We start from the raw sequence: 17,057 nt of genomic DNA, 5'->3' as shown, positions 1-17,057 counted from the left end.
TCAATCATGATCGTTTTCTCGTGTCTCTACGTGATGACGAAACTGCGCAAATACGCATTTTAGTTGCTTCGTTTCGAAGCGAAAGCTGAATTTATTTATTTATATATGTAAACCAAGAAGAAACCAACCAGAAAAACGTAATCATTGAAATCAAGAAAATTTTAATTATTGAAATGACGATGAAATCATCAAGAAATCATCAGGGTATACAAACATAACCAAAGAAATAAAAAAAAATAGACCCAACCTAATCTTTAGTCTATAAGTAACTCAGCATAAGGTAACATGGCCGGCACCTGAGACGATTTGGGAAAAAATTTCGCTCACAGGGAGATGGTCAGAAAAAAGGGATTTACCAAAGATTTAATACGAAGAACATCGAGATTTTCTCGAAATCTTTCGCCGTCTTTTAAAATTCTGCGATCGTTCTTATATAGACGTCGGAAAATTAAAACTTGAAAGAGAAAAATTGAAAATTTTGGATGCAATCAAAATTAATGCCACCAAGTTTTCCTCTTTTTCCGCGATGCGGGTTGATCATTGGTTGAAATAAGCCGGAGAATAATTGTTTTCTTTCATTTGTAAGGGGGGGGGGGGAGAAAAGGGAAGGAGAACGATAGAAAGCTAGAGCGGTTTTTTTTTTACTAACTTTCATAGACGCTCTAATTTTAAGGCGGAAAAATTGCAGGTTTCTTCTCTAATAATAATAAGAAAGTATGATAGGAATAATGTACAACGTTGTAAACAGAGACACTTGCATTTATCATCAAATTATCCTATCTGTGCTTCTTCTTCTGTGTCCAGTCATGTCCCTTGCCGTCCCTTCACCAATATTTTATTCACCGTTAGTGAAGTGGGCAGGCGCGGTCATAGACATGACTTTGAGTGCGCCTTCAGATCGGAGGGTATGCAATTTGAGCTAACGGAAAGTTGAAATAGTTGTATCACTCCGCCTTGAATTCTTGAGTCCCTTAGTTTCTTCCTACTAATGATCACGTTAAAGTCGCGTCGAAGATTATAGGGGTCGCAGGGCTTCAATTTATGTGCTCAATCACTAGGATAGAACACAATTATAGATACTACATGTCCAACCAAGATTTTGAAAAACACATAGAAAGCCTTTGAGAACAAGAACCTCAGGCATTAGGCTGAAAAAAATTAAAATTAAAAAAAAATGGAAGGACAGCAGAAAAAAATGAGTTTTTGAAGAGAATTCTCTTACAATTTGAAGAAAATTCAACCTTTTGAGTACCCAAGGCGCTCAACAAATGAGAAAATTTACTCACTTTTGATTGATGTGTGGATGAAAAATTGCTATGTGGGTTGTAATGGTGATGTGTTTTGTTTCCGATGTAATAAAGGTACTTGAAAGAGTGAGTTGAGCCCACCCATGAGGCTGTCACGCATACTGTGACACATACTCCAAAATATATCTGTAAAATAAAAAGAAGTTTGCGTAAGCTGATGGTGGATGGTCATCGAGTTTTATCAGCAATGTGAAGGAATCATACCTGCCGCAATGCGCATTTGAATTTTAACGAACTTCGCGAAACTACTTAAAATCAATGGTGAAACTTCCAAATCACGAATCTCAGTTCGGGACGTTGCAGACCTCCTGATGTCATACTTCATTTTTTAAATGAAGCATTACTCAACGTCAATTTTTAAGAACTTCCGGGAGTTTTCTTTCCTCGTGTGCGCAGTAAATTCTGAAATAATTTCAAGGAATGATGTTCATTTGTCCTCCTTCAAAAATATAAAACAGGCATCGGAGATATTTAAAACACTGCAAACGAGATACTTGGTTTGGAAGTTTCACCGTCAAAATATACATCGAGACATCTCCTGACATTTGTGGCTGGGCCTTAACAATCAGTGCTGATGCTGGTTTGGCTCAATTTGAAGTAATGAGGGGGTTATCAATCTTGCCAGATCGCAATGAGAAGTATTTTTGATGCCAGGAAAGGAGGAATTTTGTGTTTAGGACTATATACCACGTAGCCATGGTCAGGTCCAGCAAGTTCGCAACATTGTTTTCTCTTTATTAACACCTATGGAAATGTATCGATTTTTGGAGGGACTGAGTGCTCCGACAAGAATCGATTATTCAACACAGGTTTAAATGTAAGGAGGCCAATTTTTACCAACCTGCTGGATCCGTCTCTACTACGCACAAAATAATTCAGTGAATCTGCAGAAACTATCCAAGGACTGTTTATGGGCGATAAAAAACTTATGATTTACTCAGTTTTCCACCTCACGATATTTGATGAGTAAAACTTATTGAATATTTTAAATATTGATGCAAGTTGGATTAAGCCATTTATGAAGCTAGTTTGTCAAACTAGATCTTGCTTGCTAAGCACATTGCATCGGAATAAAATCGTGTCGAATCCCGAAGGCGATACATTGTAGGAAACCTACACCACAGGATTTTTGAATATTTTCTTTGCTTCTACCTGGGAAAGGAAGATTTAATGAGACAATCATTTGTAACAACAAAATGCGCTATTTATCACAAGGAAGGTTGCATTACCTTTTTGGCAGATTTTGAACAACATGAGTTTCTACAGCTTTTCAGCTTTTCCCCGGCACCTCCACGTCTTGATTCATCTGGAAGGGAGTCTTTATTCTGACTGCCGGACACTAGAATTTTAAGTAAACAGGCCATACTTTAAAATTCAGTTAAAATACTACAAAGATACGTTCACACACTAAATCTTATCAGAGGTGATTTCAATTATGTTTATATTCATCTCTTTCTCTCTCTCCCTCTATCTGTCGATATTTTATATTTAATCTCACAACCGTAGTTTTCATCAATTGGGCAAGGTCACGGTCTTTTACGTTAAAACTAATATTTTACTCAAACATATACTTCTATCCCCAAAAACGTATGAGAACCCTTTAAAACTACACCTATTTTTCATTTTAAGATTATGCCTTCGACATAAATAGAAAAGGCTATCACGTCCTTTGCACATAAAAAATGTATTAAGAGAAGGGTGAGGCTATCATCGCCTTTCAGGCAAATAAGTTAATCACAAAGAAATCTTACAGAAGTACTTCAAAGCAAAACAACGTGAATTAAAACTCGTAAAATTAAAATGCGAGTTTTTTTTCTCTTTTGGAAACGAATGAACGGAACAACTTTTAACTGGAGAAATTTATTCGGAATTAACTGTAAGTACTTCTCTTCATCTAATTTCCTCTTATGCTTTATTTTTTTACAGGGAACTAATAAGCTACTCACCGCCTTCCGGCTCTCTTCAGCTTGCCGAAACTTTCTTTCAATATACCCGAGATTATGAAGCATATTTTACTCGCAAATTTCAAGTTTCAGCGTCGCTTCGTTTTCAGTTTTCTGTTTAAAAAATGAAGCTTGAGTGGAAATTAGGCAGGGTCTGATAAAATCAGTGTAGTTCCGGTTTAATAAGTCAACTCATTTTTCAGGATAATAGAGTGTCTCCCGTCGATAACTAATATTGAGACCCTTCAACTCATTTCACTGAAAAAGAAGTCCGGTCGCACGTACCAAAGTTCGGTGTTCCGTATCATCCCAAATAATTCGGTTCGTCAAACTGAATTTTCGGTTTGTCCAACTGAATTTTCGGTTTTTCAAACCGAACTTGTGTATCAAAGAGAACTGAAGCTGTTTGGTCATATATGCCGAACGTTTGGTTACACGAACCGAAAGTTCACTCTGGAACCGAATACTTGGGATGATATGGAACACCGGACGTTCGGTTCACACGACCGAATTTTTCTTATCAGTAATGACAAAAAATCTTTATCATGCAAAATTTGGTTTTACGGACGTTCACATTTCGTGCAAGACCACATGGAATCAACTAAGCCACGCACTGAAAAAAAAAATCTCGGTGTATTTACTAAGAAAAGGGTAAAATTACCAAAAATTCAGGGCTCTATTTGATCCCAGTTTTTTCTTGGTAAAATTACCATTTATGGAATTGGTAATCTTACCGAGAAATCTCGGTAAAATTATTGAACTTTCTTGGTAATTTTACTGGACCTTGGTAAAAACGCCAATATTTTTTATCGACTGTGGTAGGATTACCGAGATAAAATGGCAAAGTTACCGGGAATTGATCACCAATAAAAGTAGTATTCTTACCTAAAAAAAACAGTAAAAATACCGGTTTTTAGGTAAGCTTACCAGTCTGTCTTAGTAAAATTACCAATACTTGGTAAAAAAAAAGAGATGGTAAAGGTACCAACGGACCTTGGTAAAAACGCCGAGAATTTTTTTTCAGTGAAGTTCACTCTGGAACCGAATATTTGGGATGATATGGAACACCGGACGTTTGGTTCACATGATCGAATTTTTCTTATCAGTGATGACAAAAAATCTTTATCATGCAAAATTTGGTTTTACGGACGTTCACAATCACATTTCGTGCAAAACCACATGGCATCAACTAAGTCACGCCATGGCCATGCATTTACCGGTGCTTTTCGCAAACTGCGGCAGTACATTCACAGGCAAATACGTGAGCCTCGAATTGAAAAAGATATCCAGCGACTGACTCGACCGCGACCGCAGGCCGAGGGGCGACATTAACACCCCCTAATGCGGCGAATTGATTAAGAGTGACGGTTTTCGGGCCATCCCCGCGAAAAGCTCCCCGCCCTCGGACATTAATCTTCCGGCTGCCAACGAAGCTTTTGATTCGCACATCGCTGCCGCTGCACCGCTAAACATCCAAATTTTACCGCGAGAACCAACGCTAGTTACGCGGATTTCAACCTGGAATTCGCTGCGGTGGGTGGGTGGGTGCCCGCCTATTCAACCGCTTCCTCTATGGATCTTTCAAAAGGAGAACTTACCCATCAATCAGAGAAATTGACGTGAATTGCGAAAAATACGACTTGGAACGTGCCGCACCCCCATAAAACATGCTTAGGTTCGTGGAGAAAAACCTAGGATACACGAACCGAGAAGTTCAGTGGGCGCTTTTGTGCTCGGAGGACTGCTCTGCCGTGCTAAGGAAGAACGCCGTATGAACATTCGAGAGTTGCCAAATTTCCCCGCGTAAAACATGTATTTTTGAGGAAAGTTATGCATATTTCTCCTTGAAATTTTCAGTTATTTTAGATTAGATTGTGAACAAAATCGCCTGAAAAATTTGAGGAAAAATATTCACAATTTTCCCAGTTAATTCGGTTTTTATTGGAAGAAACTTGGCAACGCCGGAAGTTTCATACGGCGTTTTTCCTTAGCACGGCAGTGCTCTCTGTTGCGCGAGCCGATTTTTTGGTTGACTGAACCAACATTTAGTTGAGAGAATCGAAGGTTCTGTTCTTCAAGAGTCTCGATTCACCCATGGAGAATATTAGATTAAAATTAAATGGAGAAAACTTCCATCGATTAATTATTTGCACGGAATTTCTGAAGCGTAATTTTGACATCTATATAAGTTCTCATGAAGATGATGATCATTCTTGAAGAGCCAGTAACAATAAAACGAAAGGGAAAATATTGACCAACAACTCATGCAAATAAATAAAACAAAAAAATTAATCTAGAAGATCGTATCACATGTTAATAGAGTTCCACCATCTATACTGGTGACCTTAAATCCATACTAGCAGCTACCCATTTCATACCATAAAAGTCTTGAATTCGGAAACAAGCAGAGTAAATGAACAGAAAACAAAAATTCATTCATCTTCAGGATTCGAACAATAAACCGTAATTCCTAATATGCCGCAATGGCCCATTACGCAGACAATAACAAAATAAAGCACTACGTTTTACGTTTTGTTCTCAAAGTTTAACGTAGAAAACGAATCACGAGATGGGAAGTTCAGATGAAAATATCCGAGCAAGATATTAACATGTGTACTTTTAACATTTATCAAATAGAAAAAAAATATCATAGTCGTGATATCAATTGTATTTTTACCATTTGACTAATACAATTATAAATAATGATATTTTCATACGATTTGTTTTCCACACTTTACGACATGCGAATAATTTTTTCCGCGTTCGGAAGAGAAAACCACGTAAACGGAGTGCTTTAGTTCGAACCTTACAGTTCTCTAATCGTCGCTCCTCTAAATGGAGGAGCTAATGTAATGGCGTATCCCGATTTCCATGTGAGCCCTGTTCTCCGTGTATCCCTTCGCTTTCCGTGGGTCATGTGAAAATAGAGATCCGTCCTCACGTCAGAGGAGGGATGAAATTTCCCACTGAATGGCACCCACCGTCAACCCATTTCGATGGTGATTATTTCTAGAGTCCCTTTACAGAGAGAGTTGAGACAACACGGCTCATGGATGTCACAAACGGGAATCAAGATTACACAAATGGAGCGTTTTTCGTAATCTTTGATCAACTCATTCCCGAATTCCTATCTCCGTTCCCTCTCTCATTCCGTTTGTTCCTTGCCGAGCCCCTAATGGAGATGTTGCTTGTGTGAGGAATTTGCGATTTGACTGTCGATTCTTATGTAAAAGTTCGCGAGAAACACGACGGTGCTATTGGTTTTTTTTCTGAAATCAACTCCCAAGCTCAAAAAAAGCTCTCAAGTTGAGGCCAAAATGGAGGGGATATCCCTCCTTACCCTGAGAGTCCACCTCTACATCAAGACAAACTCCCCATGCAAAGATAGGGAGCAAATACATTAGCAGGGTTGCCGTGTTTTCAGTTTTCGAGTCCCCAAATAAAGTGGCAACCCTGCTAATGTATTTGCTCTTGTAGGGTGGGATATCCCCTCCATTTTGGCCTCAACTTGAGAGCTTTTTTTTGAGCTTGGGAGTTGATTTCAGAGAAAACCAGTAGCACCATCGTATTTCTCGCCAACTTTTACTTAGTAATCAACAGTCAAATCGCAAAAATCCTCACACATGCAACATCTCCATTCCCCGGTCCATTCCAGTTTAAGTATAATCTTTGCAATTGGTGAGAGTCTAATCTTTATTCCCGTGTGTGACACCGTGGAGACTTAAAATATGGGGTGTAATCAGAAATAGATTCTTATCGTCTTTACTCTCAGTATTATATAGGGACTCTAATTATTTCATGCTTGAGGATTGAAAACTGGCTAAGCATGCAGCATGCAGACTAAGTACGCGTGCTCAAAAATGTCATCCCGTATCTTAGGATGTTACCTGAATCTGAGTGAGTGAGTGCTGGCGAAAAGGGACCGTTGGAGGCGGTCCCTGTAACTACAAGATTAGGCGGTGCTCTCACTCGGTGCGGGTTAAAGATCGTGGGGATATCCCCTCCTCCCTCTACGCCTCTACTCATGATATCAGCATCTTACGTTCCTTCACACCATCCAACAGGGGGTAAAAAGAACAAAAATTAACCGCAACCCTTGACCGGCATGTCTACTATTTAAGCTTTATTGCACTGGAAAAAAAAAAACATTGGATCTAGAGTTCCGACTCTTAAAAACATCGAAAAGAAAAAATACTCTTGATTCAATCAGATTTAAGCTTAAATCAAGAACCAAGCCTCTTAATTTGAGCGGATTTTCTTTTGATTGAAGCTTAAATCTGATTGAATCAAGAGTACTTTTTCTTGTCAATGTTTTCAAGAGTCTGGACTCTAGATCCAATGTGTTTTTTTTTTCCGATGTCCTTCGTCAAGTGACCTTCATCGACAAAGCCTTGTCTCGCTGTGATATTTGTCCTACAATATCTGCGGGCTGATTGAATGAAAATTGACAAACAAAGCTATAGACCAAGAAGACAAAATGTCCCTTAGTCTATAGGAACCACCCATTTCAACAAATAGGAGCGCTCCATACTCCCTGTGTCTCCTTCCTCTATCGCTTTGTCTATCAATTTCAACAATCAGATTGACATTTCGACATTTCCACTAGACATTTTCGATCTAGCTTCAAGTTGGGTCGTAGTAGACTTTTTCCGTGGCAACATCATCCTATACATCGATGATCGATGGTTCCAACGTAAAAAAAAAACATAAAGTCAAAATTCTACGTTAAAAATTCATGGTTCAACCAGGGCCGGATTTACCTACTTGCCGCCCATGGGCTGCCTGTATTTTGCTGCCCCCTCCTCATTCGTTTTGAAACATCAATAAAAACCATCAAGTGAACGTGCCGGAGGAAGAGGGGTGCATAAGACGCGTTTACCTACTCGTGTTGAATACATTTTTTGCGAAAGCCCTGCCAACACTACTAGCAGAATTTCACGGAGCTTTGCGCGAAAGTCAAGTTCCGTAAACCTAGCTCTGTGTGGACAAGGTTCTCCATTTATAAGAAATGAACCAAAAAAATTATGGAAGAACAAACATAAATGTGCTTTAATTGTTTTAACTTCCGCCGCTGCGCCGCGCTGATCGCACTGTGTGTGGCGCAATGCATGAAGTATTCCTGCAGTCTTGTAGGCGCTATGCGTTTCGCGCCAACCGCTCCTGACCGCACTGTGTTTGGCGCAATGGGTGAAGTATTCATGCAGTCTTGTAGGCGCTAATATGTGTTACATGCCGACCGCTGCGCCGGGGGCTTGTCCTTTTCATCTCAAGTCCTCGTCATCATTCCTCTCTGCGCTGAGCCCCAGGCCAAATTGCGTGTTTAGTTCCTCTCTGAACTCGGCTAATTAAAGATGCTGTCTATTGTATCACCGAAAAACGACAAAATTAGAAATTACTATACTCTCAGGAAAGAAAGATTTTGTCCCCTTTTCTCATTGATAATTTTTTTTCTGCATCCGATTTTTTTTATACCTACATTTAAAAAAATTGCAAAATTTGCTGCCCCCTAAATTTGCCGCCATGGGCCGCGGCCCATGTGGTCACCCCCTTAATCCGGCCCTGGTAAAACTAATTGACTTATTGTTCTATTAACAAAATACGATTCCGTGATCCGCGCGCAACCGAATCATCTGGAAATGACAGATTTGGATGATTTTCCCAAATTTTACCCAGCTTGAGTAGTTGCACTCCATTTTCCCTCCAAACTAGATCATATTTTTACAATGTTTTCCGTGAAGATATATGATGAATTGATTTTTTCGGGACAAGTATTACTTCAATAATCTACTAATTTATTTATTTATAAGTCACCTTGGTGAGAAAATATATCCCTAAAAAAGAAAATACATATACTTAGGTATGTTTTTGCTTTATATTTTATCACGTCAAAAAATCTGTGGAACTAAGATGCTTCGCAATGCCTTTAAATTTGATGATTTTAATATCATTACATGACTAACACCGTTTCATCCTTTTATCATAAATGGTAAAAAGCACGTATCTCAATCCAAGATTTTGTAAATTTCCAGTCCGATTCAATTGAATTGCGAAAAACTAATCACTTTTTGTTGTAAACATCCAGTGTAATTTCTTTCAAATATTTTGAGAATATTGAAACATTTCACACGAAAATCACGGTTTTCGTTTAGTTTAAAACGAATATGAAATACCTACAGAGAAACATTAATAAACTTCTTATTTAATAATACTTTTTTGCCACATCTACGACTAACGAGCAGAATTGTTTATATACTAGTGAGCGTAATTTTTAAATTTTATCCCTGTCAATTTATTTCCATTGTCTATAAGCCTTTTGACTTAGTCATAGTCAACAAGATAAACTTTACTGCTGACCTACCTCACCGTAGATTCCAATTTCCTTCATCAGCTCACAAAAATCAAAACCTGCCGACGGATTCGCACGTGTTTTAACAGCTCAAAAATCTGGTCAAATCTCGCAATCTTATCCCTCGTGACCAATCCATAACTTATGTGTGCAACAGTTCGATATACTGGTGACATTCATCACGGGAGGCAAAACTGGCTGACCAGTGGCCGCAGGCTCAAACTTCCCTCGAATCACCAATCGATCCCCATCAATTGATTTCTGATGTTGCCGAGATTCCTCCCAATTCCCAATCTGATGTTGAATTAAAATAGGCTCCCGAGGAATGAGGACACACAGCACATTAAGTGTAACACTCGTGTGCAAGCGATTCGTGGCCCGATCACTTGCGGAGATTTGAGCAGAGTGCCATGAAAAATAAAGTAGGTTACGGGTCGCACGACGTATTGACGTATTGAAAGTATCGGAACTTACTCGGGGGGTTGCGACGGCGGGCTCAGCAGGGATGGCCTGGCATTCCGTCGGACGGGCTTTGTAAATAAACTGGGAAACTAGGGGGTGGATCGGGGCGACATCGATACCGCGGCAGGGACTCCGTGCGAGAATGGGAGACTGATCGAAGGCGAAGGGACCGTTGGGAAACCCTTGCGTCGGGGGTGCGTTGGCGCGCGCGCGCGTCTCGCTTTGCCCGGGCGCGGACCCGCGATTGTGTCGCCCCTGGCGGCGCGCCTCGGCACTTCGTCGATCCGTCCCTGCGTCGTCATTCAAACCGCTCGAGAGGACTCGTTTCCGTCCTTTGTCTCGCGCTAATCTGCTTCCGGACGGAAAACCGCGTAAGTTTTATGGATGCGCCGTGGGAGATAGGCGGTTTCTGCCCGACCGGGTGTAATCCCCCGTGGGCGATCCTCGAATGGGAACAAAGCAAATGGAAAAATTGAACCAGTGCAGACGTGCTTAGGAAAAACGTCCTATGAATATTCGACGCTGTCAGATTGTCCGTGATAAATTATTTAATAGAGGAAAGTTAGATTTAATTTTGCATTGAGGAATTACTATATCTGGCTCATTTGAGAAACGAGGTATGTGTCATAAGTTTCTCAGTGCAGATAGGTGTTTTTACGGATGAGTCACAAGTTGCGATTCCTTATTGTAAAAAGTCCAACTTTCCTCTAAAAAAAAATTTGTCACGGAGAATTTGACAACGTTGAATATTCGTTGAAATGAAGTCCGGTTATGACTACCTTTCATTGAAAATTTAGATACTATAGATTATTTGCGAATAAAATTACCACAAAAAATTGAAGGTAAAATAGACTGCATTTTGCAATTTGGACCTATGAATTCTGGCACATCTGAAAAAACACTTATGTGCATAGGGAAACTAATGGCACATACGTTGTTTTTAAACCGGGCCTGAATTTATACGTCCAAATTGCAAAATGCAGTCCAAATATGCAAAAGTTTTCCTGAAAAATTCGTACTTTATCGTAGGCAATTCGGCAACACCTGACACCTGGTAGGGAAAAAATACTTCTTTAGTTTTAACCCATTTGTACATCGATCTTTTAGGGTCAAATACGTCAAATCTTGAGCGTTTGGTTGCGCGTACACCTCGCTGCAGCACAGTGAAAGCACAAAATGTAAAAGAAAAAATTGAAGTGCTTTGGAAATCATTAAATTTGACACGGAACCACCAATATTAAAAAAAAAAATCACACATTATATTATTATTCTCCTTTGATAAATAGATACATATTTTTTCCCCATCGATTTAAATGAGAATTATCAATGCAGAGTGTGCAAACATTTCAAAGTCATGAGTTAAAAAACGCTGACTATGCGAGTATAAATATTAAAGCCTAACAGAGCGGAGCGGCGTGCTGCCAGCGCGAGAGGCTCAATGGCGCCTACAAACCTAAGTGGATACTTCGCGCATTGCACAATGCTTGAAGTATCCACTTAGGTTTGTAGGCGCCAATGCGCGTTCCGCGCTGGCCGCCCGCCTGCCGTGCGGCGCACGGTGGATCGAGTCAATGGTACAGGTCGGTCATGGGCGATTCGGGCGAATCGCATTTTTTAAGGGTCAAAAGTGTTCCTCAAGAGTTATATTTTAAGGATCTGACATTGATTTGGAACGAAACATGTTCATTTTTGTGACAGAAGGCATCAAAGAGGGGCTTTGCGTAACTCTTTATTTTAGCGAAAAATCGTCAGAGTCTTTCTATTCCATTTAACTTGCTTCTATTTACATTAATGCTAATTTCATTGACATATTCTTGTTCTTCAGAGTCTGGAGAACACATTGCACTAGTAATTTTTTGTATTCGGCCCATTTTTTAAATGATTATGTTTGCGCTAACGTGCTCATCTCAAAAAGCGAAAAAAAAAAGTTTAGGTAAACTTTTAACTACCCATCCGCCACCATCCGCCAGAAAAATGTGAATAGGCATGTTCGTAGAAGTCCTGAGAATACGATCCCGCAAAATTTGGGTGCCACTTTGCGCCACTTTGGCCGTGACGTCACTTTTTCTGTTGCGTTCCGAGATTGTGCGCGAGCCTTATCTCGAATATTAAGCGACCGGTTAGCTGCCGCGGCACTTAGCTTGCCTCTGTTTAAATTAATGCTGGTTTCATTAATTGATTCTTATTTTCCAGAGTCTGGAGAACACATACCGCTAATAATTTTTTGTATTCGGCCCATTTTTTTCAATGATTATGTTTGCACTAATGTGCTTATATCAAAATGCAGAAAAAAAAAGTTAAGGTAAACTTTTAACTACCCATCCGCCACCATCCGCCAGAAAAATTTGTATAGGCATGTTCGTAGGAGTCTTGAGAATACGATCCCGCAAAATTTGGGTGCCACTTTGCGCCACTTTGGCCGTGACGTCACTTTTTCTGTTGCGTTTCCGAGATTGCGCGCGAGCTTTATCTCGAAAATCAAGCGACCTGTAAACTCTCGTAACTGCTAAATGACCCAGGTAGGTATGATTCCTGTTCATCGGAAACTGAAAAACAAGTTTCACCATCAAGACGTGCTCTTTGTCCCGTTTTCCGTATTTTCATTATTTCCTAAACTACATATCTATAGGAGAACTAAAAAAAAAATCGGGCATATTTTCACTCGGACATCCCTTTATATCCCTTATAGAAAGCTTTTTTGGGACGTATGCGTAGATAGCTTGAGGAAACTTTTAGCAAGTAACCCCCCCCCCCCTTTACTTGCCTGGCCCCTAACTATGATGCCATTTTATCTGTTTGCCTCCGCGATCGCGCGCGACCGGTCACTGGTATAAACTCTGATAACTGATGCTTCTTTCAAATACGTACATATTTTTTAATTTTTCACCTTTTTCGATGTAAACAAAGCGCAGTTAGTGCGAAACTAATTACACTGCGAGTACGTTTTAACGTTACAAGTCCGGGAAATTTTGGAATTTTTGCGGTTTTTTGCGTTGCTTGTTTTTTAAGTTTGATGCGGTTTGAAGAGCGGAAGACGAGGATGAGAGTGATGGGGAACTGAATATGAAGAAGAAGAATAAGGAGAAGCAGATGACAGATGACTGTTACATGTTTAAATTTTTTTTTTCTTTTCTTTTTTTTTTCTAGCCATCTAGTGTTTTTCCTACTCTAAGTCCCTGTTCCGTCCTCTGAATGTAAATATGAATTTAAAGTAAAAGTGATCTTGAATATTTTTCAAAGAATTCATAAATGTATTTCATTTGTTTTCTCACCGATCTTTATGCAGAAGAATGATATCTTATGACAAAGTTTCGAAATTAACTTTGCAGCTTGAAGGGGATGATTTATCTAATGCAGCAGCTCATAACTGGGGAGGTATTTTTGCGTATTTGTGACACTTATTAGTAAGTTTTCATAATTTTATTCATAATTTATCCTCTTCCATCATGAAAAATTAAAAACTCCGTCCTACGAAGTAAAACACAGACGCCTAAACTTTGCACCTGTATAGTTTTCCCGACAAAATGCACAAATACGGGTCTTCAGGTACGTTTTTCACCAAAAATAACATCAAAAATGAATTCTACGCGAAAAATTACATGTGTTAAGTGATACATAATCGATCAAATGACCAGGAATATTCGTTATCCTCGTAATATTGGAAGCGCAACGCTCCATGACCGACCTCTCCCATTGACTCGATCCACCGTGCGGCGGCGCTTGAAGCAACTATTTCACAACAGAGTTGTTGCATTGTACTATACGAAATTGAACGTATTAGGAATGACAGGCATCCTTTAAAAGTACAGATCATTCCTCGCAAAATAAATCAAGATACTTATCGTGCACAGAAAAAATCTAAGAGCCTTTAGCTGAGGCAAATATAGAGATTTATCCGGTTCAGGTATAACAAGGTGGGAATTTCTTGAAAGATAATTAAGTCCTGTTACACCGAAGAGGTGTAGAGAGTCTTAGTGAATTTTGTCTGATGGAATTGACGCTCCCCCATTTGTACCAAAACTCTCAACTATATATTATTCTCCGTTGGACCAAACAGACAAAAAAATAAAAAAAAAACAAAACCTCATTCTTCCAAGACATCATACATTTTCATCCAAAAACGTCGTGAGCAATTGTCGTTTGTATTTACATCTGGGCCAATTAACTTTGGGTCTCAACTGGCTCGTGGACCAAAACTCCCGTGCCGAAAAATCGCGTGGACGTAAATTACTGGAAAAAACAGGTGCGTGGACAAAAAATCGTTGACGAAATGTCCTATATATAACCCTGTAGGTTGGTGATAGATGATGACACGCTTCACAGAGGATCGAGCCCATCAGAGAGGTCGGACAAAATTTGGAAACTTTAAACGCTTATAACTCCGTTTATACAAACCTTTGAATTTCTGAAAGTGGTTCCATTGGTTTACTCGTGAAATTTTCCTCAAGAGGCACCCCTTAGAGTTTAAAATGGGACGATAAAAACATAAAAATTTGCGGTTTTAGTAAAAAATTCATGCCCGACCACTTTAATTGACTCAATCCACTGTGCGCCGCGCCGATCACGGAGCTACTTGCTGCGAAGACACGACAAGCCAGAGCGCCTTCAGTTTTTTGAATATGCAACACGGACATCCGCAGAGCACGAATAGTTGCATCAAGGCGTTTTTATCAACTATTCAACACATCCGACAGCTTTCTTACGCACTATCCATAACTACTCATTCATTCTACGGGCTGTAGGAGAATTTATCAGATTTTTCGTGAGAGCTGAGTATATTCGAGACAGATTATACTTTCCTCATGAGAATGTATCATTCTGATCATCGAAAAGCTTGTGATTGAAGTCACGGGTCTAGATGCTTTGCCATAAATTATAATTTTAATAATAACTATTCACTTCATAAAATGTGCAGTTCACCAGGATTTATGGGGACAACTAGAGACCGGGATTTTTTTGATCGCCGTAATGGGCCACTAGAGAAGGTCTGAAGTAAAGGAAGTCTAGTTTTAGTTGAGTTCGTAAAAATCTAATATTTTTCAAAAACTGCACTTAAGCGCCTTGTCCTCCAAGCCTCTCAATAATTGATACAACTAATTCTGGCGTAGGAACATCCGCGCGTAAGTTGCCAGATTTCTGTTCATGAAACACTAATTTTCTATGGAATTTAGAGAGGAAGGGGAAAAAATCAATCTTTCAGTATGCACTTTAATCTCGTCTGTCAGATTTGGGGGAAATTATTTACAACTATCCTAAACAAGTAATATTGTATGAGGAGATATTTGGTAGCAGTCAAATGGACGCGCGCGTTAAACAGAAAGGAACCAAGCCACATCAGCTATTGCCAAATTTAATCGGGTAATTTAATTTTTTACACGAAAATGGTCGCGCAGATTTTCGTGCAAATTCTGGAGAACTTTCTTCACACACTGGAAAAAAAACACATTGGATCTAGAGTCCAGACTCTTAAAAACACCGACAAGAAAAAGTACTCTTGATTCAATCAAATTTAAGCTTAAATCAAGAACCAGCCTCTTAATTTGAGCGGATTTCCTTTTGATTTAAGCTTAAATCTGATTGAATCAAGAGTCATTTTTCTTGTCAATGTTTTCAAGGGTCTGGACTCTAGATCCAATGTGTTTTTTTTCCCAGTGCAGTACGAAGCACTTCCTAAAATTTTCAAAGGAATCCACAATCACGTTCTCTCGGAGAAAATTAAATTGCCCAGTTAAATTTGGCAATAGCTGATGTGACTTGGTTCCGTTCTGTTAAATGCGGTCCAAACGCTCTTACGACGTTCTTTCATAGCATTGCAGCGAACTCAGCGAAGCCTCCGCGAGAGTGGGCGAGAGTCGAAGGCCGTGGTCAGCGAAAACTGACCCTCGTGTAATCAGCAAGACGAGGACAGGAGGGGGATGACGGGCCACGCAAGACTTCGCTGCGTATGCCACGCGGCGTTATCAAACCCCAAAAAGAATGCTGCCGAGGAATCGGACCCCCGACTATGCAGATTGCCATGTATGCGGAGGAACTCCTCTCTTTTCTTCTCACCTAGAGTCCCTGTATACTGAGAGTCGAGACAATGTGAATCCATTTCTGATTGGTTCCCGTATTTTAGGTCTTCACAGTGTCGCAAACGGGAATAAAGATTACATTTTCGCCGATTGCAAGGATTATAATCTGGAATGGACCAGGGAGTTATGGGTTCGGCAAGGAACAAACGGAATGAGAGAAGGAACGGAGAAAGGAATTGAGAACGGGCCGACCGAAGATTACGAAAAACGTTCGATTTCTGTCATCTTTATTCCCGTTTGTGACTCCATGAGGGGGCGTTGTCTTGACTCTCAGTCTAAAGGGACTCTATTCCATAGAGTACATAGAGTCGTAATGTAAATGGGAGAGCTGGCGCCATGTTCTGCTCGACGAGTTCCGAGCCCGGCTTGCGCCGAGTTCGGGTCACTTTTTCGATACATGTTCGATCCAAATGGCGGTGTGGAATACGTGGTGATTCCTATCTTCTTTGTTTGCATCGGATGGCCGGGTACCCGTGTATCGCAAACAATCGATTATGTATCGAAAAAGTGACCCGGTGTCACACAGGTGTCTCGGAATTCGGGACCTGGAAAATGCTTAAAAGTGGCGCCAGCTCACCCACTTACATTACGACTCTATATACTCTATGCTCTATTCTCACCTATCATGGAAAAATCTAGGAATTTAACGAAATATTTGACAACGCTGCGGCCCGCAGCGCTGTCACATAGTTCATAAGCAAATGACATTTCCGCGTAAGATTTACTGGAGGCTGGGTGGATTTTGGCAAGGCCGTGCATGCAGCTTGCAAGGTGGGAAGGAGAGAGAGAAAGAAAAGTTGGCAGCGGCCCGACCTCGTGAGAAAAATGAAAGACGGGCATACTGGAGGGGGGTGGCCCCCCGCGCCCCGGGCAAGAGCCGGCGAGACGCTTAGCGGCACCGGCTCAGTACCACCGGAACCCGCGG

General features: G+C 40.3%; 1 protein-coding gene across 4 annotated transcripts in view; it reads right to left on the bottom strand.

Annotated features, from left to right (window-relative positions):
* LOC109034910 (solute carrier family 35 member F3) overlaps window positions 1-10,247 on the bottom strand; it is a 60,531-nt gene extending 50,284 nt beyond the window's left edge. For 2 of the 4 annotated variants that reach the window (XM_019048330.2, XM_019048329.2), the window contains exons 1-4: window positions 10,071-10,247; window positions 7,138-7,296; window positions 2,537-2,646; window positions 1,287-1,433 (exon numbers count right to left, since the gene is read on the bottom strand). In XM_019048330.2, the coding sequence (XP_018903875.1) occupies window positions 1,287-1,433; window positions 2,537-2,646; window positions 7,138-7,276 (396 nt within the window). In that variant the 5' untranslated portion in view covers window positions 7,277-7,296; window positions 10,071-10,247. The remainder of the gene's footprint in view (window positions 1-1,286; window positions 1,434-2,536; window positions 2,647-7,137; window positions 7,297-10,070) is intronic. The other 2 variants (XM_019048327.2, XM_019048331.2) reach the window with 2 other exon arrangements.
* Window positions 10,248-17,057: the final 6,810 nt, after the last annotated feature.

Source organism: Bemisia tabaci, chromosome 7 (genome assembly GCF_918797505.1).
Source record: "Bemisia tabaci chromosome 7, PGI_BMITA_v3".
In the NCBI taxonomy this organism is placed as follows: Eukaryota; Metazoa; Arthropoda; class Insecta; order Hemiptera; family Aleyrodidae; genus Bemisia; species Bemisia tabaci.
This window is presented reverse-complemented; position numbering and strand designations above follow the sequence as displayed.